We start from the raw sequence: 27,658 nt of genomic DNA on the forward strand, positions 1-27,658 counted from the left end.
CTAAAAACAATTCTGACTAATTTAACTAACCTAACACAAAGCCACATATCAAAGCAGTGCTACTAATATCTCCATAAAGGCATAAGCCACATATCAAAGCAGTGCTACTAATATCTCCATAAAGGCATAACCCCAGTATTGTCATTTTATACATTCCACTTAAGGCAGAAGAGAGAAACTGGCTTCGACTACTGAAGAAAAGAGCACATCCAGATAAATACACTAAAGTCTAATGAATATAGAGATAGCCAGGATTTCATACACCTTATACTTCACAGACCTTGGGAACCCTTTCTACTACTTTAAATTACATTTGGGATACACCGCTATTGGTGAAATATTCACCAAATCCCTCTGAACAACACGTTGATCTGATTTTCAAAAGGGTTATTTTCAAGTAGAGTTTATGAGTTATTGTCTCTGAATGAGTCAGTTGAGAGTTTGTGACTTGCTGTTATAATCTGCTCCATACAGACTTGTCCAGTCTGGTTTTAAGAATCTCACTACACTGAAACGGCTCTGTTGTCTGGGAGAACTGCACATATATCAATGAATATCTTGCTCAACCTGTCAGAAATATTTAATTAACTGAATCCAAATCCTTCTAGTCATTAGGTGTAATAATTATGCTGGGAGTCTGCATCATGATACGGACAGGACGACACATTAACTTCTCAATGGGTCGTCTCTCAAGCCATGATGATAGGCCTATTAGCCTATTCATCCAAGTAGCTGCCACTGAGATGATTATCAGGTAGTCTTGTTTGCTATGATTAAGCTATAATATAGTTACTAGGGAATTTCATTTTAATCATCCTGACTTACAGTAATACAGAACGTGTCAGAAACTTGTGTACAGTGGCTTATTGTGGCTTGTCTTAATGTTGAGTAAACCTGATGCCATGAACGCTGACATAGCCTAGGCCTATACAGTGACTAATGTTGATAGCCTGGTGCAGTCTGATGTCTAAACTAAGTTCACAGATTTTTTCAGACCAGATCAGACTGTCCTAGTCTGGTTTTCACCCAGCCTAAGACTGTCACAGACAGTTAGTGTCTGGGAACCTGAAAACAACCTTTCATAGATGTGGATACACCAATGAATTAATGTGAAATTAATATTAATAGGCAATGGTATGGGATAGATATGGAAACTTGCATGATGAGGACTTACAAAGCCAACGGCATCATCAAGGGCAGGGTCAAGGGGTTGACAAGTTATGAAGCCTAGCCTACTGAAAATCTAGGCTACATTTTCGACACGTAAGTCTACACTTGAGCAAAGTAGCTCAGAAGGAAACATCAGTCGAATAAATTAAGATCAATGAGTAAACAATAAAAAGCATCCGAGCGTGGAGGTGGTACCTCTTAAAGTAACACGCTTCGTGACTGAAAATGGCACCAGAGAATCAATGCCGCGAGATTGGTGAGGCCCACATCAATGCGTTTCCCCTTTAAGGGTACGCGTCGGCTGGACTGTGGTTTGACGATTGGTGGCGGGCGGACCAGGGAGGCTACATCAAATTAAACACAGACAACGACGCGACCACGAGAGAGCACAGGTCAGTGTTGATAATAGAAATGTGCTATTATAGCGTCTAAACGTAACGTTACCTGTAAAATAGAGCATTTGGTTGATTTGCCGACGTTATATGCTCACGTGTTCTTTCATGTTCCTCATCCTAGTCAACGCGGCCATATGTTTTCCTTTCAGTCAGACAGACATACCCACCAGGACGAAACATTGGCATTGTGCATGCATCACATTGTTTATCTTAGTGCGGAGCGGTTCGTAAACGAGGACCATAATGTTCCGGGAAGCACAATGCAGTGCTACGTAAAATGTTCCATTGAAAAACATATTCAGTGTGTGTTCTTTAGTGCAGGATGCGAATTAATAATGTATGGAAGCTTGGTGGCCCGGTTATGTGTTTACTCTGTATGATAGCCTATTGCTGCTCCTGCTGCCACAAGGCCAAAATCAGAGCATGATCTAACGGTGGCTAAATTGAGGTTATTATGCATTATATAGAGAAGGCACAACAGCACAAGATTCTTACTGTAGTTAATCAACATGTAATAACAAATCTATGACAATATTTGATGACAGTGGCATGATTTAGGCCCGAACATATTTGACTGGATGGGCTAATATAGAAATGTGGTGGGACAACAAAGACATTGATATTGAGATAAATTGAAATAACTGTTTGACATGAAATTGACTAGAAGTTTAAACCATTGATATTTACTATTTACATTAGATTAATGTCAACCCCTTTGTTGTTACTGCATCCTGTGTGTCTGTCAAATCTATCCTTCATCTGATCTCTGTGTATGGACCTTTTGTCCAATTTATAGCCACTATGACCACACACACACACACACACACACACACACACACACACACACACACACAAACACTCTATCTAGTCATACGTAAACAACACACAACCTTTCTGACAGAGAAGAGGCATTTTCTCCCTGTTAGTCCGTTTGACCGCCACTGGAGCAAACTCAAGTCAGGTGTATTTATAGTAGTCTGGTTTCTAGAAAATTCGTAACCTACTTTGCTTTATTCTCCCAACATCTCCATCAGTCTCCTGAAAAGTCTGCACTGGAAAACAGCCGAGCTGGAATAGTTGGCATTATGACCACTGAAGCCAAGTATGAAAGTAGTGGCATACAAGATGCTTTCCAATTGGCATTGTAACTGTCAGTAAGATCCCAAAACTCTCAGTGAAAGTGGTTGTGCATTAGTTAATCAAAATACAGCAGGAAACTGAAACAGAGATTACTGTGATGTAATGTCCGTGGCTGATGCGACTTGCGGCAAGATAGTATTGAATGGTAGGCTACTATTTTCATACATCATAATTTACATTTATTCACTTACCGACACTTTTATTCAAAGCGAGCGAGGAGAAGAGAAGTATAATTCATGTTACAATGCTTTAGGAGACCTTTTACAAACTTTATACCCCAGGATGAACTGTTGTGCTGTGAGCCTAGTTTACAGTCTATATTGCTCATTCCTGTTCGTACCTTATTTTTCTATATCTGAGAGTAATGTTCTGTTCTATAGCGTTATAAGCATGCTGTTCTCAGACTGTAGGGCAGGGGTGTGCATCTTTTTGTGAACCACGATCTTCTTTTAGTTTTAAAGATGACAGTGTCCCGAGATATACCAAGCCAAATAGAGAGCCATGATCATTACCGGTACATACACACACTGGTGCGTACTGCGCACTGTAGGCCTCCATCTGCAAGTTCAATTCTACTCTTCCTCAGTTTTTTCACAGTTCTATAATCACAATGCCCATTGACCAGTAGGCCTGTACCAAGCTATAAAACTGATTGGACCCCGTTCATTATTGCTAGCAGCTATATATATTAATATTTATTTTTATTTTATTATTATCATTGTATATATTATTAGTAGTAGTTTCATGAGTAGTAATAGTAGTAGTATCATTCTGTTGGTTACTTGAATAGTAAGACTCAGTCTAATGTGATGTGAAACACATATATTCAAAGTCAATGTTTAATATACACACAACCTCAGGTTGTCCTCATCCTGCTCTGAACATAGTTGTGTTGGATATTGGGGATATTCCTGAATGCTACACAAGGGGTTGTGGTGTTTCAACCTGTTAGAAAGCTAGAGATTAAATAACTTTTTATGTTTATTAATAGACGTTATTAGCAATCTCCATTGAGATTACAAATTATAGGCGTACATATTAATTGGCCAAGCTGAAGAGTGTTGTCTGTTGTTATAGATCGTGCAAATACAGGCTTATTCATGTCCCATGTAGACTAGGTAAACCCAGCCCGATCTGCCAGTGATTGGATTTCGCTCTGCAGCTCAGGCTGGAAACCTGCACATTTGTCTCTCTTGCTTCCTGTCCACGTTTGCTGGAACCAATCACAAACCAGCTTATCCACCAGGCACACCCGGATCGTTGATCTGATTGGTTATAGGACTATGCAAGCGTAGCGTCATTTGAACTATGCCCATTGATCACGCCTCTTGTGCAGTAGAAATACAGCACAGACTCCCCAGCCTAATAATTCAATCTTTAAAGATTGAGTTTAGTTTGATGATAGCCAGGCTATGTCCCGTGATCAGTCAGCCTATGTTTTATTTAGGGGTTGTTATTCAAGTCTGCGCAAAATTTTCTTGTGATCGATTGGGGCTCACTGTGCAATCGCGATCGATTGGTAGGGCATCCTTGCTGTGGGGGAATGCCGTTTGATATTACACTACCACCTCTCTAACTACCCTGCTCTCTGGCTTGGGGTTGTGGTCATCCCTCATGTGGACACAGTGAGAGGAGAGTGAGGAGGTCGGGCAGTTGGCTGGCCGTTGACAGCGAGCGTTGACTGTGATGAGAAGGTGACAGGAGCACAGGCTCCGATATGCTGTGGAGATGTCCGTGTTAGGTCCCTGGCGAGGCAGGAGGCAGACTCTGTACTGACATACACACACACACACACACACACACACACACACACACACACACACACACACACACACACACACACACACACACACACACATACACACACACACACACACACACATACACACACACACACACACACATGCATATACACTCGAACACATACACACACACATGCGCATACACACACCACTCACATATACGCACATACACATACTCACTGGTACCACACACACACACACACACACCACGCAGGCACGCACACATATACATACAGACACACGCACACACACACTGGCACACATATACACACAGACTACACACACACACATTGGGTGGGTCTCGGCCTCGGTCCACACCATGGGGGTTGATACAGCAGATGGTGAGTCAGGGGTGTGTGTGTGATGTCATAGGAGGAGTGGCCTGGGATGTCATTAGCACAATGTCATGAAATGACCATAAGGAATGGCCGTATATGTGCACAAGGGACTGGTGGAACCAGGAAGGGAAGGTGAGAGAAGGGGGGATAGAAAAAGTATGGAAGAGAGAGAGGTGGAGAGAGGAATGAAATTGAGGAGGAGGAGTGGAGAAAGTAGCCTAGATGAAGCAGACTACTAGGCTTGAGCGATAGCAAACAAGAGTGGTTATTTGAGACCAGAGAATAGATTGGAAATAGAAGAGAAAAAGAAGGAAGAAATGGATGTTTAGTGGAGGGATGAGATGATATAATAGGATGCAAGAGGGTGAAATGAGGAGCGGAAGAGTGAGGCCAGTAATTTGGGAGATGGTTGGTGTTCAGATAGCCAGCCAGCCTAATTACACGTCCTCAGCTGGCACTTTAAGGAGGCTAGGGGGTGGGGGTGGGTGGAGGGGCCAGGTGGGGGGTGGGGGAGTGGAGGAGAAGGAGACCCCCCCACACACACTCACACACACATACACCCCCCCCCACCCCCATATCCTGTCCCAGAGGGGGATGCCACTGATGCTGAGTTTGCAGTCTGTGTGTGTGTGTGTGTGTGTGCCACCGCTGGAGTGAGTCTCTAGTCTACCTAATAATGAGTGTCGGCCCAGGACAGGACCTGAGTGGAACCATAGTGCTTCAGAGAACAAAAACAAGGCCTCGCGCTGATACAGCTGCATAAGATATTCATTTTTGTTTGTTTCCGCAAATGATGAGCAATTACGGTGTGCATAATTATGTTTTCTTTGTGGAGTTTGGGAGATTTTGTATTCATATCTTGTTTGTTCTTTTTCATTGCTTATTTTTGGGAAGTACTTTGGAGTCTTAGGAGGTTGTTTTGTTCAGCACTCAAGGACCAAATTAGCAGTGATTTCCTGCTTAATTTATTAAGCGTTTGCTCCCCTCTTCCCCAGGACCCAGGGAAGCTTGTCTTTAGCTTTTGGGGATGTGTTGGCTAGAGCTGTGTATAAATAAATCAACTCTGAGGGGTAGGAACGCTAATCAGCACTGACCTCAAATCAGCTAAACTCCTGAATGCTCAAACCATAGCCTTTATTTCATGCATATATGAGCTGAGGCTTCACCAAAGGGCTGGGGACTGGAATCCTCTTCTGTTAGATGAATCATCACCACGGCAATGCCTCAACAATCTTAACAATCTCTGAACTTGTTTGTGAATAGAAGTCATGTAGCATCTATTCATAATCTACCCATAACCACTAAGAGAGGAAAGTGGATGCAGAGTTTGTGTTCAGACATTCTGTTCTAACGCTCTCCAAGGTTCCAATCCAAATTCCAATTCAAGTTGTAAGCGAAGGATCTGGCATGTCCTGGAGTAGCCTCCTCCGTGTTGTCTGAATATAGAGCTGGGATTTCCCATCCATCAAGGTCCATGTGTCCTCTTCATCTCAGGCTTCTGTCTGTGGGGGATTCTGTGTGCCGACTGAATTAGTTAATGAGTGACTTAGAGGCATCCCTGCTCCTGAATGCGTAGAATTTATTGATATCTTTGTTGTTCAGGCTATTTGTTTGTTTGTTTGTTTTGTTTTTGCTTCAGATGTTTTCCTAAATGTGGAGGACTGCAAAGCAAATGATAACAAATAAAATACAAATGAGTCGCTTTTAAGGGTAGGCCCGAAGCCTTGTCTGCATACAGTATCTGCTTCAAAACAGCACAAGTGTGTTGTCTCACTCTCAGCGACAAACAAGCATGAATATTCATGTCTGTCTGACTCAGAGGGAACAAAGCTGAGTCAAGCCAAGCCAGTCCAGCCCCATCAGTCCAGAGGCTCTCTGTGTGTTTAATTTACCTGTGCATCAAACGAGCAATTACATTTCCTAATTGGCATTGTCCCTATCGTCCTCTCATCAACATTCCGCACGCGCGGAGAGGCAAATGTCAGGTTGTTAACACGCACGAGAAGGTGAGGAGCGAGAGAGAGATGACCTTCTGAGCCTCTTAACGCGTCCTAATGGATGACTGAGATTCACTTCCTCAGAGACCAGGAAACCGGGCATCCATAGTGACCCGCCGTGGTTACGGGAATGCATTACCTCGAGTGGTCTGATGAAAATAGGGCAACCTGAAAGGGGTAGTGGTCTATTTAGAGCTCTCTGATAGGTGAGTGGAGATCTGGTCATGTTTCATCATGCCATGCAGATCTAGAGTCCTATTAATATTCAGATGATATCCTTAACTAGTTACTTATTTTTTATAAATCAAAGTTGAATATATACTATTTTAACATCAGGGAACACAGTACAATACTCGATTCATCCATTCTATGTCCTCTTTAACTAGTTGTCTATAAGTAGCCTAATTGAGTGGTAACAATTAATTTAAAGTTTTTTGGCCAGGAATGTTAGTTATAGGATGTTCAGATGAAATATTAACAGTGATCTTTGATGGATACCAAATAGGTCTGAGTGAAACGGCATTAATCCGCTGTTCAGATGACTGAGCATGTGTATTGACATGTTTTCTCGTAGCACAATGAGTGGAGTGTGCATTACACTGGAGTGCTTCTAACAGCAATGCTAACATCATATCAGCGTCCCCATAGCAACAGGTTTGGTCATTATGAAAAATGTGTGTATCTGTGTCAGCAGCATCATGAGTGTATCCAGGGAAACCAATGTGTAACTTACCTTGGGGATTTCTGTTTAAAATGTATTTCATTGCTGTAAGTGTTGGAATCAATTTGGGCTGATTTCATTATAGAACTGACAAGGTTGAAGTGTTAATTATAGGCCTCCGAAATCAAACTGCTAAAAGAATTGTCTTAAAATTCAATATTTTAATTTAGAGGCTCTTATAGATATTATGTCAGGATCAATGGGACCGCTAAGTGAGAATATCTGACACCCTGGACCTGGAGGTATTGGAGGATTGGCGCTTGGCTGCTTGGTATCTGTGACAGACTTTTGTGTTTGCCTAGCGAGGCGAGACTTCCCCTGTCATCTCTCCACTCTGTCTCGCTATTCATCCTCTATTTCAAATAATACCCAGTGTGTGTGCACACACTCCGTGGTGTGCCATTTATTCAAACACAGGAACCATTAGAGTGGGGAGGCTGTGTGTGTGTGTGTGTGTGTGTGTATGTGTGTGTGTGTGTGTGTGTGTGTGTGTGTGTGTGTGTGTGTGTGTGTGTGTGTGTGTGTGTGTGTGTGTGTGTGTGTGTGTGTGTGTGTGTGTGTGTGTGTGTGTGTGTGTGTGTGTGTGTGTGTGTGTGTGTGTGTGTGTGTGTGTGTGTGTGTGTGTGTGTGTGCTGTCCTCCTCCTCCTCCTCTTCAGTATGCACCTGCCATGGTGTCTGGGGGCTCTATTGGTGGTATTGTGCAGATCTGCCATTAGAATGGTGGGGGCACGTTTTGGCCTTTTGTTGTCTCAGCGCCCCCTCAAGCCCTGCACCCCATCCCAACCCAACACACGCGCACACACACACACACACACACACACACACACACACACACACACACACACACACACACACACACACACACACACACACACACACACACACACACACATACACACACACACAAACACACCATTTTTCATGTATAGACCAGGCTATATGTTGTCATAGCAACCACAGATTGCCCAGATGCTCCCTCCTGCTCGCTTCACCCTCCTCTCCCCCTCCTCTCCCTCCCTCTCCCTTAGTCTCTATCTACTCCCTCCTCTCTCTCCCCCTCTCCCTTTCTCTCTCTATCTACTCCCCCTTTCTCTCTACCCCTCTCTATCTCCCTTTCTCTCTCTATCTACTCCCCCTTTCTCTCTCCCTCTCCCTTTTTCTCTCTATCTATCCCTGCTCTCTCTCTCTCCCTGCATATATTCTGTGCCCTTCTCTTGTGTGTTCCCTGCTGGTGCATCTATGGCAGAGTCGTGTGCTCCTCCATACAGTATAGAACTCATAAATGTTGTTGAAACAGGCCCTTGATCAACTGTCTCTGTTTCCCTCCCCTTTCTCTCTCTCCCTCTTCCTGCTTCTCTCTCTCTCTCTCTCTCTCTCTCTCTCTCTCTCTCTCTCTCTCTCTCTCCAGTCCAGGGATTCAGTCAACATGCCTGTGGCATCAACCGGCACGGAGCCTGGTGAGTTGGACTCAGTCGTGACTCAACATCTAACCGTCACTCTCTCTTGCTCTCTCTTGCTCTCTCTCTCTCTCTTTCTCTTTCTCTCTCTCTCTCTCTATTCACTTAAACTCAATTCAGTACCGTATGCTTTATTGGCATGGAAGTTTAAAGGGTAATGGTGTTGCCAAAGCATAAACTGAAAGAAATATAGTAAACACCATAGTACAGAAACGTGATGAGCATAATGTCTCTCTCCCTCGCTCTCATTTAAAAGCTCCTTCAACTAATCTACAATGACAGCTACACTGGGTATGAATATGCCATGAATGGCTATGCCAGTATTCATTCATTCAGATTCAACTGACGTTACTTAAATGTAGAGTAAGATATTTTGGTATTATAAATATTTTATAGGTCTAGAAGAATGATAAAAGATGCTCCTTTTTCATTTATTTTATTAATATTTCAGGTCCCATTAAATTGTCTGCACACATGTGCAAAAAATACCATACAATAAAAGAATAGCGATGCAATGAAGAAACAGGAACTCCTTTTTCAGAATTACGTTGTTGTTGCACTAGACCCAAACCAGACTTAAAAGCATGTCAAGAGTCAAGAGACTGACAGGAAGCGAGTGGGAGAGAGAGATGGGGTGAGATGTAAACAGACTCAGGTTGAACTTGAACCGGGGCCCCCCTTGGGCAGCTGGACCTGAGTGTGGTGCGGGTGCTGTAGCCAGTTGCTCCACAGCGCCCCCAGCATGTCAAGTTTTACAGCGAAACTGTTACTGCTTCTTTTATCCTTTACACTATTAGCACACCATATATTTAACTGTATTAGTTAGCCTAGCGGTTATTAGCACAATATTTTACTGTATTAGTTAGCCTAGCAGTTATTAGCACAACATATATCTTACTGTATTAGTTAGCCTAGCGGTTACACAACATATATCTTACTGTATTAGTTAGCCTAGCGGTTATTAGCACACCATAATATTACTGTATTAGTTAGCCTAGCGGTTAGCTGTCACTTGGTTGCATGCACACAAGGCACAGCATGACAGTAATGTCCTGATCATAGCTGATCTCAAAGCAGAACCCCAACAGCAGATATATTTCTGTTGTGCCTTCGTCATATTAATACGCTCTGCATATTATTAACCACTTTATTTCATCAGATTTCCTGTAAAGAGTGAAAACAAAGGTGGCAGAGTAACAGACATGTTGGTAGCCTATTAACTTAACTTAGAATAAGCCCTTTGTTACTAGGCTACCATGTTTCGCCAGATGAGCAAAAGTAGCATGTAGCTTCCCCCTCGTGAAGATTATAGTAGATTATATGATACGAGTTCTCTGAGTGGTCCTTAAAGACGGTGTTTTAGTTATTTAGCTATCTCACAACGCGGCCGAGGAATAAGCTTTTGTATTGGATTTAATCCTCTCCTGATAGCTGCTGGAGTGCTACTTAGAGCTCCCGGTGGCTCAGCGCTATCAGTCACACAGAGATTAGACAGGACGGGGGATGAGAGGGGAGAAGCCACAGTGGATGTGTGTGTGTGTGTGTGTGTGTGTGTGTGTGTGTGTGTGTGTGTTATCACACCGCTGGTGGCATGGGTCACGTGGCAGGCAGACCTCGGAGGCTGAGTCACCAGGACTCTGAACTGACCCGTCCGTGGCCCCAGAACCTGGTGTGTGTGTGTGTGTGTGTGTGTGTGTGTGTGTATTAGAGGTGGCCATCGGCTGTCAGTCTTGATCTCTAATAATCGATCCAGAGGATCAATCAAACACAGAACACAACACACACAAAGACACACACACACACACACACACACAAATACACTCTGGGCCATATGTACTGTAGATTTGCGAATGCAGCGTTCTCAGCGCCATGGCCAACCCACCAGAAAGTGCACATTGAGCTTCTTCAGTTTACATGGTATTTTTCAAACCTGCCATTCATTGGTAATCAGTGCCTTTCTTCACCCCCTATCGCAATTTGCGAACGTTCACAACTTACAGTACAGTAACAGCACATCACAAGCGATAAGATGTCAACAAGCAGGGAGATAATGAAGAGCAGTAGTTCTACTCCAACTACTAGTGCTTGTAGGGGGGTCATCCCTATGTTCCCCGGGTCCTATGTTCCCCGGTTTTTCCCAAAAGGATCCTATGTTCCCCGGTTTCAATACATATCGGGGAACATAGGACCCTTTTTGGGAAAACCGGGGAACATAGGACCCTTTTTGAAATTAAGGGAAAAAAGGGTCCTATGTTCCCCGGTCCCATACAAAGTGGGGAACATAGGACCTTGGGAACATAGGTACGCTCCCCTTGTAGGCTATGGAAGATTGGTCAAACCTAGCAAGTAGGACAATTTAAGTGGATGACATGAAAGTGAAAGTAAGACATTTGAAAGGCCAGCGAAAGTTAAGGTGTCTTTTGATATGAAAATGCAAAACTGGCGCTCTGAATTTTGTTGTCTTTGAGAGTTTCTCTTACTGATGCATTTAACCACAATTTGGATTAACGGCTGCTTTTACATGGCAGATACATATTTCACAGCAAAACAGACGTGGGCTTTCATGGGCAATTTTCGTACATACAACGGAATACCTAATTAGGCGCATTTTAGAGCTTCTCCTATCTTTTTTACACAAAACTCCCACTGTCCCCTGGCTCTCCTATGAATGCATAGCCTATGCATGACACCGAAAAGCACAAATTGCCGCTCTCAGCTCCTACGACAATCCGCGGTTTTCGTATGGCCTGTTTGTACATACCATGCCACATTTTGGTTACACTTTACTTGAAGGTATCTAGGCCTACATAAGAGTGACATGACACTGTCATGAACATGTCAGAAACACAAGGTTAGGGGGGGCGCTGTGGCGCAGCAGGCTACAGCGTCCATACCATTTACGGGTCTGAGTGCCCATGGGGACCCAGGTTCGAATCCAGCCTGCGGTCATATCCCGATCCCACCCCATCTCTCTCTCCCACTTGTTTCCTGTCTACCTCTTCACTGTCCTATCATAATAAAGGCAAAAAGGCCAAAAATATACTTAAAAAAAAAAAAAAGAAACACAAGGTTAGGGTTCATATGTCCCTGCCACAGTGTCATGTCACTCTTATGTAGATGTCTTCAGATAAAGTGTTTGTATGCGCATGTTGCGAAGAAAATACATCTTGAATAGGCGCAAAGGCGATAGTACATCTGCCCCATAGAGTATACACAAAGTACACACTCTGAAAATGTACTTCTGCATGAACCCCTAACTTTATAAAGCTTAGCATAGCAGGCTCTTAGGACGCTATCATCTCCCTGCCATCAACAGCCCTGGGGTATAATTTTCCTTTCTTTCGCATCTGTAAATGAAAAGATATTTCATATGATTATCCCTTAACCATTTGTAAGTCACTGAGAACCGTCTAAAACCCTCGGTTCTCCTCAGCGGTCCTTGAGCCCCCTGGTCATCAATTTTTCATGCCGACTCGATAGAGATCATTTATGCTTTGGGCAGAATATTGACTTTTCTCGTGTATGTCTCCACTCTTGGTATTCACTTTAATGAACCTGCTGGAAGAATAAGCTCGGTCAAAGGGAATTCTGCTCCGATAAAATGGTGGATGCAAGAACTGAGTCGCTGCTTTAAAAATGAGGGTTCTACTTTCCACTTTGGACAAAGTTTTGGGGAGAAAAAAACACATTAAATGCTGATTCAATGAGGCTAGACAAGATGAGCTTTAAAACACAGAGCTGATATTAAAAGAAGTCACTGCTGGCAGGCATACGTGGGTTTTATATGAGTCTCACACAGTCTATGGTGGACTAGTGGAACAGGTGGAAAATGATGATAAAGAATGATTTATGGCTTTCATTGCAGCCCACAGTGCGGCAACAGTACCCAGTAAAACATGGCGGGCACGGGCTTGGTTTACAGGAGGGGAACTGTGTCTGTGGTTCTGTCAGAGCCTGCCTGTTTGTGGCTTTTTTTCGGGTTTTGCCTAATGGATGTTATTTTGAATGCACTCAACTCAGCATAAAAACCAGTGCAAGTGTGTTAGATTATTCTGCAGTTGTAGCATTTTGTTTTGCAGTGTCTAAAGTTAGTGTTGGGTTTCATGCGTCACTCTTTTTAAAGCTACAGTACGTAAACTCTGCCACTTTTTTAGATAGTATGTTATGAATAACAATTTATATCATCTGTGTAACATAGACATTTGAAACACAGTTACAGTAAAGACATTAGACTGTCCTTCTGGCTGCATAGAGTAGACGTATTTACAATGTAGTCTAGACCCTAGAAAGAAAAGCACAATGTTGCTAAGTGCATTACATTGATTTGCAGGCTAGCTAGCTTTTTATAATTGCCAACTCTGCTATTGTTGTAATTGCAAGACATTTCTATTACAGCAAGTTGAACGAAACAATATCATGTAGTAGTATTTTTACTTTTTAGTGTAATAGTATTGTGACATTTTCAGCACAATATATCATATCCATGTGGCACAAAACATTGCAATATGTTTTTGATATCCTGCTTTGATAGTCCTCTGCAGTCTACAATAGGGTACACGACCTTAATCTCCTCTTGTGTCACAGCAGAAATTGGTAAGAAAGTCCGTGAAGGACAATTTCACTGGGCCCAGATGGCTGTAGAGGCTCCATGCAAAATGTAACCACGTATTGCAGAATCGATTGACACACACCCTATGGATTATAAAATATAAAAAATTGCAATGACATGGCATCATGCTCCAAATATCATAATAATATGTCGTACTGTCACCTCTCTTGCCGTGCTCTAAATTCCATAAGCCTGTTAGTTTTATACAAAACACATTTCTATTACTTTGAATGGGTTGACATTTTATGTCAATGCCATCATGGTAGCTCAAAGAACATAGACTTATTGCATTATTATCCTTCATGCTTCACTTTATCTCTTTCTGTCTCTTACTTTCTCTCTCTCTCTCTCTTTCTCTCTTTCCCTTTCTCTCTGACTCTCTGTTCTCTCTCTCTCTTTCTCTGTCTCTCTGACTGTGTTCTCTCTCTCTCTTTCTCTGTCTCTCTGACTGTGTTCTCTCTCTCTCTTTCTCTGTCTCTCTGACTGTGTTCTCTCTCTCTCTTTCTCTCTGACTCTCTGTGTTCTGTCTCTCAGCGGCTGTGCCTCAGGTTCTCGACACCCTGAGCGATAGCAACAGCTCCACCACTGCCAATGACCTCGACCTCATCTTCCTCAAGGGCATCATGGAGAGCCCTGTGGTGAGTTTGCCCTTCCCAGGGCCACCCCAAACACACACACACGCACACACACACATACACACACACACACACACACACACACATACACACACACAGAGACACAGACACAGACACAGACACAGGCACACACACACACACACACACACACACACACACACACACAGCCCCATTACCACACAAACACAAGACACCCCATCCACACACACTGACGACTTGTGACAACCAGTAATTAGTGAATTGATTTAACTTCCTTATGGGACCAAGCTTTATGCATTCTGGTCTGTGTTACGTTCTTCACAACACAGTGAGTCAGAGAGCCAATGGACGCCTCCCGTTGTGGCAGCGTTTGTTTTCAGCAACACAACAGCAATACTAGCATTGCATCACCAGCAGATAAACAATACATTACATATTACATATAAGGAAATAAGTTTGGGATATTACACTAGAATACACTAATATTCACAAAGGCTTGTTTGTTGTATGCTAAGTTTGTTGTGATGACAAGGAAATGACAAGGAAAAAAAGGCTTGAAACAGATCAATGTTATTTAGCAACCAGCTTTTGAACACACATACACACACACACACACACACACACACACACACACAACCAATTACTCGCTCATCGGCACACAAACATTCAAGCTTGGCCACTCTCCATCCTGGAGCAAGTGTCTCCATGTCAGATCTGCTTCCCTCTGGGAAGATAAGAAGTGACAGTTGAAGTTAAATATAGCATCTCAAAATGAGGAACAGAAGATCAGTTTGCATGCAGGACTCCAAAACTCTTATCAAACAGCATCTACAGGAGCAACAGTTACACGGCCCCATGTAGGACACAGTAGTTTGTAGATCTCTGTGCTTCAAGCAATTAGCAATTAGCAAGTATCTATCACAGAACATTTTACTAATGCCTTGTGACTAAATTATTTCTATTTTGCTGATTGCTGGATGGAAGGATCTATGACAGTAAAAGGTCTGATCACCTAAGAGATCACCTTTGATGAAGTTAGTCGTAAGCTACATTTGACAACACCTGATGACACTTGTCTGTTGTGATGAGGTCAAGCGGAATCAGAACTTCAGTCTGAATGCTGTGTAGCGAAAAAAAAAAAAAAAAAAACAGTAGCGCAAGCCATTAGCAAATACAAAATGTGATTTGAGTTCCCAGGAATTCACACACGCGTAAAGTGCGCACATTCCCTGTACCGTGTATGCCACATCGAGTCAAGTTTACAAGTCTAAGCGTTCGCATACGGTCCTCTAGGTCACTTAGAACTGCCGTCTGTTTAATGTAAACAGTGTACGCACAGCACAGCGCAGCTCTGCTGAACGTCTCTCCTCTCTCCGTGCGTTTGCTCCCGATGTTTTGCATCTGGCCCTCGGAGTCTGCTAATTGTGTGCGAGTGCACTTGAGAGCGCTGGCGCTCTGCCATGATCACAGAGAGGAGAAGCGGCCCAGACACACTGACAGTGATCTGGCACATCAGCGTGGCTCTCCGTCAGCGTGAAGAGCCATCTGTTCTAAAGGCTCCCGTGACCCACATGCTCAATTAGGACATCAAACGCTGTCACAGCACAGAGCTGGACAGGCAACGGAGTGGAGATAGAACAGGGACCTGTTTTAAATAAGCACATATTTGTGTGTGTGTGTCTTACTCTCTCTATATATCTCTCTCTCTCTGTCTGTGTGTGTCTGTGTCTGTGTCTGTGTATATATGTTGCGTGTGTGTGTGTGTGTGTCTGTGTCTGTGTGTGTATGTGTTATATGTGTGTGTGTGTGTGTGTGTGTGTGTGTGTGTGTGTGTGTAGGAGCCGGAGATCCCGGGCGAGCCTCGTCTGGAGGCGGTGCGGGACAACAACGTGGAGCTGGTGCAGGACATCCTGCGGGACCTGAGCCCCTTCACCCACCGCAGCAACACCGCCGCCGAGCTCGCCAGCATCCTCAACGAGCCACACTTCCAGGTACCACCGCACTGCACCGCACCGCGCACGCACGCACGCACGCACGCACACGCACGCACGCACGCACGCACGCACGCACGCACGCACGCAGCAACACCGCCGCCGAGCTCGCCAGCATCCTCAACGAGCCACACTTCCAGGTACCACCGCGCACGCACACACACACACACACGCAAGCATGCACGCACGCACACACGTGAACACACACGCACACATATGCACGCACGCAGCAACACCGCCGCCGAGCTCGCCAGCATCCTCAACGAGCCACACTTCCAGGTACCACCGCGCACGCACACACACGCACGCACACGCACGCACACGCACGCACGCACGCACGCACGCACGCACGCACGCAGCAACACCGCCGCCGAGCTCGCCAGCATCCTCAACGAGCCACACTTCCAGGTACCACCGCGCATGCACACGCACGCACACGCACGCACGCACGCACGCACGCACGCACGCACGCACGCACGCACGCACGCACGCACGCAGCAACACCGCCGCCGAGCTCGCCAGCATCCTCAACGAGCCACACTTCCAGGTACCACCGCACTGCACCGCACCGCTGAACACACACGCACACATACGCACGCACACAGCAACACAGCCGCCGAGCTCACCAACATCCTCAACGAACGAGCCACACACACCCCTAGCAACTGATGCCCAGGTACCACACAACACACACATACGCCAAACAGCTGATGCCCAAGCACTACACAGCGCACACACACACACACACACACACACACACCCTTAGCAACTGATGCCCAGGTACCACACAACAGACACATGCCAAGCAGCTGATGCCCAAGCACTAATCAGCACACACACACATACAAATACACACATACACACACACACACACACACACACACCCCTAGCAACAGATGCCCAGGTACCACACAACACACAAACGCCAAACAGCTGATGCTCAAGAACTACACAGCGCACAAACACACACACACGCACACACACACACACACACACACTAGCACACACAGTGAGTGCGAGGACATAAATTGTAGAGAGCTTTAGTTGAAGCTTCAACACTTTGTTGTGGATAAAAGCATCTTCAAAATCTTTTCAGATGTGGTCCGCTGCTCTACATTGGACGTAGTCCACACAGATATGCCACATGCTGTATTTAGCTCACTTTGCTACCTTCATGCTTTTAAATTTAGCTTACTCTGCTACTATTTTTAGCTATTATATTCATTCAAAGCCTAGTGTCCTCTTTTAAGCACAGACATGGCACAACATAACTAAACCCAAGTCTTTATACTTGTGTAGTCACCAGCAGCACACGTCCTCCATATTGGCCTTGGTCTTGCTGAATGTGTGCCGTTTGATTGGTAGTCCTTGCTGGGGACTCAGGACAAACATGGCAAATAAATAAATAGATAGATAGATAGATAGATAGATAGATAGATAGATAGATAGATAGATAGATATACTTTATTCATCCCCAAGGGGAAATTATGTACAGATATTATGTTAAAGAAAAACTAAGCCCAACGCTGGTGCACAGCACACAGTGTAATCGGTGACTTGAGCAGTTAGTTAGTAGTATACACTTCCCCATGTTGGCCACTTGGGCTCATCAAAGAACATCTCCTCTCATAGCACGACTTACAGTACATGTAAAACTAGTCTTGCTGATCCTACACTTACCACCTGGTTGTAACTGACACTTGTCTGTTTAAAAACAGCACTCACTGAGGCATTATTGTTGCACTCAACCTTTTTTTTTAGATTTTCCTAAAATTGTTGTGAGAATTGCTTAAAAAGCTTAGACTGCTTACCATGTCGTAAGTCGCTTTGGCTAAAAAGCATCAGCCAAGTGTGATGTAATGTAGTATACTTCCCCATGTTTGTCTTGTCCTTGCTGACTGTGTGTGTGTGTGTGTGTGTGTGTGTGTGTGTGTGTGTGTGTGTGTGTGTGTGTGTGTGTGTGTGTGTGTGTGTGTGTGCGGTGGCGTTTGATTGGCAGTCCCTGCTGGAGACTCACGACTCGGTGGCGGCCCAGACGTGCGAGACGCCGCCCTCCAGCCCGTGTGCGTTCATCGAGGCGCCCGTCCCCACGCTGCCCCCCGTGCCCGCCGACGCCATCAGGATGGTGGGCATCCGCAAGGTGGCGGGAGAACACCTGGTGAGGACGGAGTCTGTTTCCTGTTTCTCCACGACTGTCTCTTTATGTGTGTGTGTGTGTGTGTGTGTGTGTGTGTGTGTGTGTGTGTCTTTGTGTGTGTGTGTGTGTGTGTGTGTGTCTGTGTGTGTGTCTGTGTGTGTGTCTGTGTGTGTCTTTGTGTGTGTCTTTGTGTGTGTGTATGTGTGTGTGTCTGTGTGTGTGTGTGTGTGTGTGTGTGTGTGTGTGTGTGTGTGTGTCTTTGTGTGTGTGTGTGTGTGTGTGTGTGTGTCTGTGTGTGTGTCTGTGTGTGTGTCTGTGTGTGTCTGTGTGTGTCTTTGTGTGTGTCTTTGTGTGTGTGTATGTGTGTGTGTCTGTGTGTGTGTCTGTGTGTGTGTGTGTGTGTGTGTGTGTGTGCGTGTGTGTGTGCGTGTGTGTGTGCGTGTGTGTGTGTGTGTGTGTGTGTGTGTGTGTGTGTGTGTGTGTGTCTGTGTGTGTGTCTGTGTGTGTGTGTGTCTGTGTGTCTGTGTGTGTCTGTGTGTGTGTCTGTGTGTGTGTGTGTGTCTGTGTCTGTGTGTCTGTGTGTGTCTGTGTGTGTCTGTGTGTGTTTGTGTGTGTTTGTGTGCGTTTATGTCTTAAGGCTGCAACTATCGATTGCTTGACTTTGGTTATTTTCTTAATTAATGTCCTGCCACAACTCTTAAGCCAGGTAGATCAAGTGAAATCTCAGCTGTGTGAAGTGCACAGGTAGAACCAATACATGCCAGGACTTTAACTTTCTGAAGCCGGATCTCTAGTCGCTGTGCATAAAGCCATCAGCTAAATAAATAATATAAAGTAATTTTCTCTGCCCAAGTAAAGTCACACCTACTGAGTCGGAAGTGAAATGTCATAATCACAGAAAAGCAGAGACAGCTCTGTCATTGTATCATTATATCTACTCTAATGCTCTATACTGTGCACCAGGTCATCTGTTATTTAAAGGCCCATTTTCAGTGTTTCAATATTATATCAGTAAGGCACATTCCTCTGCTCTATGTGGACTGTGTGGAGATCAATATCTCTAGCCAGTATGTGATTATTACATCAGCAGCTAATAGGGCCGTTATGCAAGATATTTATATGCGTAGAGAATAAATAATGATGCGATTACAGGCCTGATAGAGTTCAGGCATGGTGTACGATGTCAACAAAGGCTATTCTCCATATTGTCTTTGAATGTATTTGATAATTTCAGGCACAGATAATTTCCTATCTATCAGCCCTGCAATTATCTGGAGTTTGTAATATTCAAAGACTCAAAGGGGGGGATTACTGAAAAAACTTAACTTCATCTTGGGCAGGCACCTGCACACACCTAGCCTCAGTGACAGCAGGTGAGGTGGTTCTGAAGTAGCCTGGTCTAGTCGTCTGTTGTTGTTACTGCAGGTGGGGTGAGTGCAGGTGGGTACTTCATTGGCTGCTGTGTGTCAAATGCCATGTGTGTTCATGAGGAAATGGTCTTTTTGTTGGGAGAAATTAGGCCTGATGAACACAACAAAGCCTCTGAACACCAGGCTGCGATCATTAGCGTTCGGCATTGTGCCCAGACACATCAGCCGGCACCAGAGACCCGTACCTGCCTATTTATTCGCCTCCCCCACTTGACTCGCTCGGATAAATAATGATTGTGGAATAATAACTCTAATGGGTACCATTGTGACTTTCAGCCATTTCAAAATAAAGCTCTATTTATTCAAAGCAGTAGGGAAACTTTCAGCAAAACTCAGAGGAGGTCTCTTTCCCATTTTTTTTTTTTAAACACCCTCAAAATATACTTGAATAGAACAATTCTTACATCCTATATCCACAAAACTGTCACGACCTGGAGAGTGAGTTGAGAGCCTGCAGAGTTTGGAATGCCAGTCAAACTTGCGTTGAAAGTGAGACAGGCCCTTCTCCCCTGGGGATGCAGTGAAGGGATGCAGCGCACAGACAGGCATCTCACACAGCTATCCCATCATGCATTGTGCTGTCAGGCATCGTTATCCAACTGATCTGCCACTCATGTGTGTTATTTTCCCTCACTTCCTGCTGAGTGTGACGTATGTGTGTATGTGTGAGAGTGTGTGTGTGCTTGTGTGTTTACTTTATGTTTGTGTATGTGTGTGTGTGTGTGTGTGTCTGTGTGTGTGTGTGTGTGTGTGTGTGTGTGTGTGTGTTTTCTTTATATTTGTGTGTCTGTGTGTGTGTGTGTGTGTGTGTGTGTGTGTGTGTGTACATATAATCTCTGTACCGTTAGACGGTGACTCCCACGTAGAGAGCAGCACGACGGTGGCCCATGTGTGTTGATGTGTTTGTTTACCTATCTGTTTGTTTGTTTGTTTGTTTACCTCCTCCCCCTCAGGGCGTGACGTTCCGCGTGGAGAAGGGCGAGCTGGTGATCGCGCGCATCCTCCACGGGGGCATGATCGACCAGCAGGGCCTGCTGCACGTGGGCGACATCATCAAGGAGGTGAACGGGCGCGAGGTGGCCAACGACCCGCGCGTGCTGCAGGAGATGCTGCAGGACGCCAGCGGCAGCGTCGTGCTCAAGATCTTGCCCAGCTACCAGGAGGCCCACCCGCCGCGCCAGGTGAACACACACACACACACACACATACATACACACACACACACACACACACACACACACACTCCAGCGGCAGCGTCGTGCTCAAGATCCTGCCCAGCTACCAGGAGGCACACCCGCCGCGCCAGGTACACACACACACACACACACACACACACTCACACACACACACACACACACACACGCCAGCGGCAGCGTGGTGCTCAAGATCCTGCCCAGCTACCAGGAGGCACACCCGCCGCGCCAGGTGAGGACACACACACACTCATACACACACACACATACACACACACACACACACACACACACACATACACACACACATACTCCAGCGGCAGCGTCGTGCTCAAGATCCTGCCCAGCTACCAGGAGGCACACCCGCCGCGCCAGGTGAACACACACACACACACACACAAAAAAAACACACACACACACACAGATACACACACACACACTCCAGCGGCAGCGTCGTGCTCAAGATCCTGCCCAGCTACCAGGAGGCCCACCCGCCGCGCCAGATGAACACACACACACATTTATAAACACACACACATACACACACACACATACACACACACACATACACACACATACTCCAGTGGCAGCGTCGTGCTCAAGATCCTCCTTCCCTCCCTCCCTCCTTCTCTTTCTAAACACAGTATCCAAATGTTAATCAGGACAGTATAATGTCACCACATTTAGCAAATAAATTACTACAATGTGTAAATAACCACAGTGGAAGACATTGCCTTCTCCAGAGATAGAGGCCACCAATAATTTCTGACACAGAATTAGCAACACACACACACACACACACAGACAAACACACACACACACACACACACACACTCACACACGTACACATACTATACACACACACACACGCACACACACACACACACACACACACACACACACACACACACACACACACACACACACTCACACGCACACACATACACACACACACAGGCACACACACACACACAAATGCACTTTACAGGTGATCCTACAGGAGATTGTGGTCCCTCCTGGCCACTCAAGAGTGAAGTTCTAAACTTTATGTGTTTGATGTTTAATGTTTAATGTAAGGATGCTGTGAGCACTTCACACAGGTACTTTCATGTGCTATGCTGTCCCCTGGCCATTTAGAGACGGATGGTCTTTGAGAACAGGATGCCCGTGATTCACATCCAACCAAAACGAAACACTCTTGTTTACTCAAGTGTTTGGCGCAGACCTTAAAGATTTAACAATCTGAAGACCTTGAGAATCGTGACGTTAAAGCCGAGAGCTCCCAGCTTTTATCCCTACGGCTACGGGTTTGTGATGTCACTGAACGCATCAGCGCACTTCTCCGTCCCACTCCGCCTCACTTTTCTCTTCTCTGTTGTCATGGATACCAGTTCTGGGAGCTGAGCAATCCCAGTTTTCCTTTTTTGGGCTTTCCGTTTTCTCCTCTCCGGGCGGGTGTCCGTACGTAGGGAGGGAAGGGAGAGTGGGAGGGAAGGGAGAGAGAGAGAGAGAGAGAGAGAGAGGGAGAGAGAGAGAGGGAAGGAGAGATAGAGGGAGAGAGAGATAGAGGGAGGGAGAGAAAGAGAGGGAGGGAGAGATAGAGAGAGAGAGAGAGGGAAGGAGAGATAGAGGGAGAGAGGGAGGGAGGGAGAGAGGGAGAGAGAGATAGAGGGAGGGAGAGAGAGGGAGAGGGAGGGTGAGATAGAGGGAGAGAGAGGGAGAGAGAGAGAGGGAGAGGGAAGGAGAGATAAGAGGGAGAGAGGGAGAGAGAGATAGAGGGAGAGAAGGAGAGAGGGAGAGAGGGAGGGAAAAAGAGGAAGAGAGATGAAGACGTCAAAAGATGTGTGTGAGCTGAGCTGCATGCCTCCAGAGGTGCCGTGCTCTCAGAGGGATTACGTTAAATCAGAACGTGAGAAGGAGACGAGTACTCACCCTTCTCTGTGTGTGTGTGTGTGTGTGTGTGTGTGTGTGTGTGCCTCTAGTAGAAAGAGACAAGTACTCACCCTTCCTTGCTACGCCGCCTCTCTCAAAATATCCCCATTTCATCTGGTAACGTTATAATCTGCGTTCCATTTCTGTTCCTTTAGGAGTCCAGTGAATTGAACTGGTTGCTATTTAGGAGAAATCGAAAACCGTCAATGTGCTCATGTGTTGTTTGTTATTTTGCAAGGTGTCTTCAGTATCAACATCCAGTGCTTTCATGGGTATGACCCTTCAAGAAATATGCATTTGTGTTTAAAATGGCCCCTTCCGTTGTGCTTCTCTGCCCCAGGTCTTTGTGAAGTGCCACTATGACTACGACCCGGCCAATGACAACCTGATCCCCTGTAAGGAGGCCGGCCTCAAGTTTGACTGCGGTGAAATCCTCCTGATCGTCAATCAAGAAGATGTCAACTGGTGGCAGGTGTGTGTGTGTGTGTGTGTGTGTGTGTGTGTGTGTGTGTGTGTGTGTGTGTGTGTGTGTGTGTGTGCGGAGGGAGAGGGCTATCAATAGGAAATCATTCATCTGTGTTTTGTTTGTCAGTCTCCTCCATACTTAAAAGAGAGCAGTGGGTTGTGCATTCACCACAATCCCTACTTTTAGTGCAGTCTGAAAACAGGGCTTGCAGCATTTGTCTATATCAGTAGAAAATGGCTATGAGGGCCTATTCTGTTAGTCAGAATGATACAATACCACAAAACTTAGCATCACATCGCAATATAGAATCAGTATTTTCTTATAGTCCAAATATACAGTACAGTATGTTTATAGAAAAGCAAGAACTTTCACACCCCAAACTCTTCACATCATTCTCCTGTTCCTCTCCCACTCCCCTGCTCCATCTCCTCAGCACGCCCCTCCCTCCCCTCTGAGCTCATTTGTAAACGAGAGCACATAATCCATCCCTCCAGAAGTGAGAGCAGAATCATCATCATCACCACCATCGCCACCGTCCGCCACCATTAAAAAATCTCCGAGGTTAAGTGTGTTTGAGTGGGTACAAGAGCTCTCTCACAGCGTCCCACGCCGTGCTCATGTCAGTGTTGGCTGTGTCCGACACAGGCGCGGCGCGTGGAGGGCGGCTGCACGGGGCTGATCCCGAGTCAGCTGCTGGAGGAGAAGAGGAAGGCCTTCGTCAAGACGGACGTGGCGCTCTCGGCAGGTGAGTGGTCTCTCCTCACGCGGGCACTCCAAAAGGTTAATGAGCATTTGATAGTTCTCATTTTTTAGAAATGAGAGTGCTCCTTAATCAAGTCAAGATGGTGGTTAATGTCTGGCTTGTACACACTGCCATCTAGTGGAGAATGAAGTGAAATTATTTTTTATATTGAGGAAAAATCCTGTTAAATAGTTAGTTGAAGTAGGCAAGCATTCTGTGGTAGTGCTAAAGTTATGTTGTCCAAACAACAAATAAAGCAACTATAAACTTTATAGTTTCATAACAAGTTTCACAAAGGCTGACAGTCAGAAAGTTGAAAAATAATTACACCCAACGTGCAGTAGTGTTTTTGTATGCGGATAATGCTCGCAACAGCCCCATGGATTAGGTGGTGTAGCAGGCCACAGGTGTGGTCAGGTGTGCATGTGGATGCTGACGGACCTCACCTGCCTCCCTCAGGTGCGCTGTGCCATGGGATCGGTGGGAGGAAGAAGAAGAAGATGATGTATGTGACCACCAGGAACGCAGGTAGACTTTAGTGCTGTTTTTTTATTCTCTTTGAATGGCTCACTTCATTCTAATCTCTTTAATCTTCCAGAGCTCTCAAATCTCTATGTCTGCCTGTCAATCTGCTGTGCTTTCTGTCTCTCCACTCCTACTGTATGCTCTCTATGATTTCCTATTAATCTTTCAAACTTTTCTGACAATCTCCATTCCCAAAACTCTCTCTCTTTCTTTCTCTCCCTAACTATTCCCCTCTCTCTCTCTCTCTCTACCCATCTCCACCGCCCCTTCTCTCTCTCCTTACCTATCCCCCTCTCTCTCTCTATCTCTATCCATCTCCACCCCACCTCTCCTTACCTATCCCCCCTTTCTCTCTCTCTTTCCCTCCCTACATATCCCCCCTCTCTCTTTACCCATCTCCATCTCCCTTCCTCTCTCTCCCTCTCTTTCTTCCCCTCTCTCTCTCTCCCTATCCCCCTCTCTCTCCCCCCCCCCCCCCCCCCAGAGTTTGACAGGCATGAGTTGCTGATTTATGAGGAGGTGGCGAAGGTTCCTCCGTTCCGTAGGAAGACGCTGGTTCTGATTGGAGCTCAGGGGGTGGGTCGCCGCAGCCTCAAGAACAAGCTGCTGGTGTCCGACCCCCAGCACTACGGCACCACCATCCCCCGTGAGTCACACACACACATGCCACTGGCCTCACACACACACACACACACACACACACAAACACACACACACACACACAGACACACTAACACACACTAACACACACACACACACACACACACACACACACACATACATAAACATATACGTACTCACACACACACACACCACACACACACACAAACACACACACACACACACACACACCACACACACACACACAAACACACACACACACACACACACTGTGCATGACTCAATGCTGTGTGCTTCCTGTGTGTCTCCGTCCACAGACACGTCCAGGAAGCCCAAGGCCGGCGAGAAGGAGAGCCTGATGTACGCCTTCACCACGCGCAGCAAGATGGAGGCCGACATCAAGAACGGGCGCTACCTGGAGTACGGCGAGTACGACGGCAACCTCTACGGCACCAAGATCGACTCCATCCACGAGGTGGTGGAGGCCGGCCGCATCTGCATCCTGGACGTTAACCCACAGGTGAGCAGGATAGCTGACCCACAGGTGAGCAGGATAGTCGACCCGCAGGTGAGCAGGATAGTCAACCCGCAGGTGAACAGGATCAGGTGAGCAGGCTAGTCAACCCGCAGGTGAGCAGGCTAGTCGACCCGCAGGTGAGCAGGATAGTCGGCCCACAGGTGAGCAGGATAGTCGGCCCACAGGTGAGCAGGATAGCGCTGCCTGCCACACCAGTGCACGAACACAACCCCCACGCAGGAAGTTTGGTGCGATGTGATGTTACGTATGTGATGCGTCATGGAGCGCCCTCTGGTGGATTGCACAAGTACTGAAAGTGGATTTCGAAACAACGTGAAAGCGTTCTGCAAATGTGTGACAAAAACAGCACGATGCCAGAGAATATAGAGAATGATGATGTTGTTTGTTCACTTTTGGTACCATAGTTACATTTTGTATTATACTGTACACTCAGGCCAATAGTTTGGATATTTTGAATTGTTATATTGCTGACCAAGCTGACTTATCCATTAAGAAATGTCTGTCTGTCATACCACACACGGATCCGAGTGCCTATGGGGACCCAGGTTCGAGTCCGGCCTGCGGTCATTTCCCGATCCCACCCCATCTCTCTCTCTCCCACTCACCCTTTATCATATACAAATAAAGGCAAAAGCCCAAAAAATAGACTTAAAAAAAAACAGAAAAAGAAATGACCGTCTGCATCCCTCTGTGTGCTGCAGGCTTTAAAGGCTCTTAGGACGTCAGAGTTTCTGCCATATGTCGTGTTCTTCGAAGCCCCGGATTTCGAGGTCCTCAAGGCCATGAACAAGTCAGCCCTTGAGGCCGGTGTGGTGACCAAACAGCTGACGGTAAGAGAGAATGCATCGAGCTCAATGAGAATGAAACCAGCTAATAGGCTAACTGAAATAAAACCATGCCAATCTCTTGGTATGGTGAAGGGTACAGTATAGTGTTGATGTGGGGTTTTTTTAATTCCAAAGGCCAAGGGGACTTTATCAGGGTGCATAGTGTCCTGGATCCATGAAATAACTAAAAATTAAAAATCTGCCTGCCTCTATGGGAATTTAACATAGGCGTTCCAATACGTATGACCCCTGTATTTTAAGGAAAATGTTGTATTGTCGACTTTAGCATGTTCCAATACTTTTGGAGGGCACTGTAGGTGTACAGGTGTGTTGTTTTTATGCGCGTTTGACACGGGTCAGTTAAGTGGTGCGATGGCTGTTTGTATGCTTTCTGCAGGATCTGGAGCTGAAGAGGACTGCGGAGGAGAGTGCTCGGCTCAAGCAGGCGTACGGACACCTCTTCGATGTCACCATTGTCAACGAGAGCCTGGACGACACGTACCAAGCTCTCAAATCCTCGCTGCAGACGCTGAATGCAACTCAACAGTGGGTTCCGGTGGGATGGGTCTTTTAAGGAGTATGTGTGTGTGTGTGTGAGAGAGATAGAGAGAGTGAGAGTGTGTTATTTATTTGGTATTATTACAGTTATTTTAGTTACTATTTTTTTGGTGACCAAATATTCAACATTCCCAGCTCTGATATTTGTGTATGTGTGAGAGAGAGTGAGAGGAGAGAAGGGGAGAGAAAGAGTGAAAAAGGAAACAATGGAAGAAATGATTTGCATCTCTCTCTCCCCTTTTCTCTCTGAATGCATGTGTGCATTTTAGAAAAAGTGTGAGGGTGTGCGTGTGTGTGTGTGTGAGTGTGAGAGAGAGAGATAGGATGTGTGTATATGACGGACTTGTAATTCTTTATGCTGGCAATATTTTGACTGTCATATTTTTGGAAAATAGTTTAGATTGAAACATATAGGTTTTTGACAAATGCCGGAAGGATATGATCACTTAGTGCC

The 27,658-nt window shown here is 45.7% G+C and overlaps 1 protein-coding gene across 1 annotated transcript; it reads left to right on the forward strand.

The window, feature by feature from the left end:
• The first annotated feature begins 1,538 nt into the window (after nucleotides 1-1,538).
• mpp2a (MAGUK p55 scaffold protein 2a) lies at nucleotides 1,539-27,367 on the forward strand. Its single transcript, XM_062531167.1, has 13 exons — nucleotides 1,539-1,562; nucleotides 8,973-9,021; nucleotides 14,165-14,268; nucleotides 16,083-16,235; nucleotides 18,235-18,393; nucleotides 20,756-20,983; nucleotides 23,268-23,399; nucleotides 24,039-24,138; nucleotides 24,595-24,663; nucleotides 25,145-25,306; nucleotides 25,599-25,801; nucleotides 26,521-26,649; nucleotides 27,044-27,367. The coding sequence occupies exons 2-13, from the start codon at nucleotides 8,991-8,993 to the stop codon at nucleotides 27,218-27,220; spliced, it is 1,647 nt and encodes a 548-aa protein (XP_062387151.1). The 5' UTR covers nucleotides 1,539-1,562; nucleotides 8,973-8,990; the 3' UTR covers nucleotides 27,221-27,367.
• The last annotated feature ends 291 nt before the right edge of the window (nucleotides 27,368-27,658 follow it).

Source organism: Sardina pilchardus, chromosome 3 (assembly GCF_963854185.1).
Source record: "Sardina pilchardus chromosome 3, fSarPil1.1, whole genome shotgun sequence".
NCBI lineage: Eukaryota > Metazoa > Chordata > Actinopteri > Clupeiformes > Clupeidae > Sardina > Sardina pilchardus.

Excerpts from the sequence above, each read along its gene's own strand:
- mpp2a (XM_062531167.1), top strand. The coding sequence starts at position 8,991 with ATGCCTGTGGCATCAACCGGCACGGAGCCTG. Across the intron at positions 14,269-16,082 it reads GCATCATGGAGAGCCCTGTG|GAGCCGGAGATCCCGGGCGA; the intron begins GTGAGTTTGCCC and ends GTGTGTGTGTAG. Across the intron at positions 16,236-18,234 it reads TCAACGAGCCACACTTCCAG|TCCCTGCTGGAGACTCACGA; the intron begins GTACCACCGCAC and ends TTTGATTGGCAG.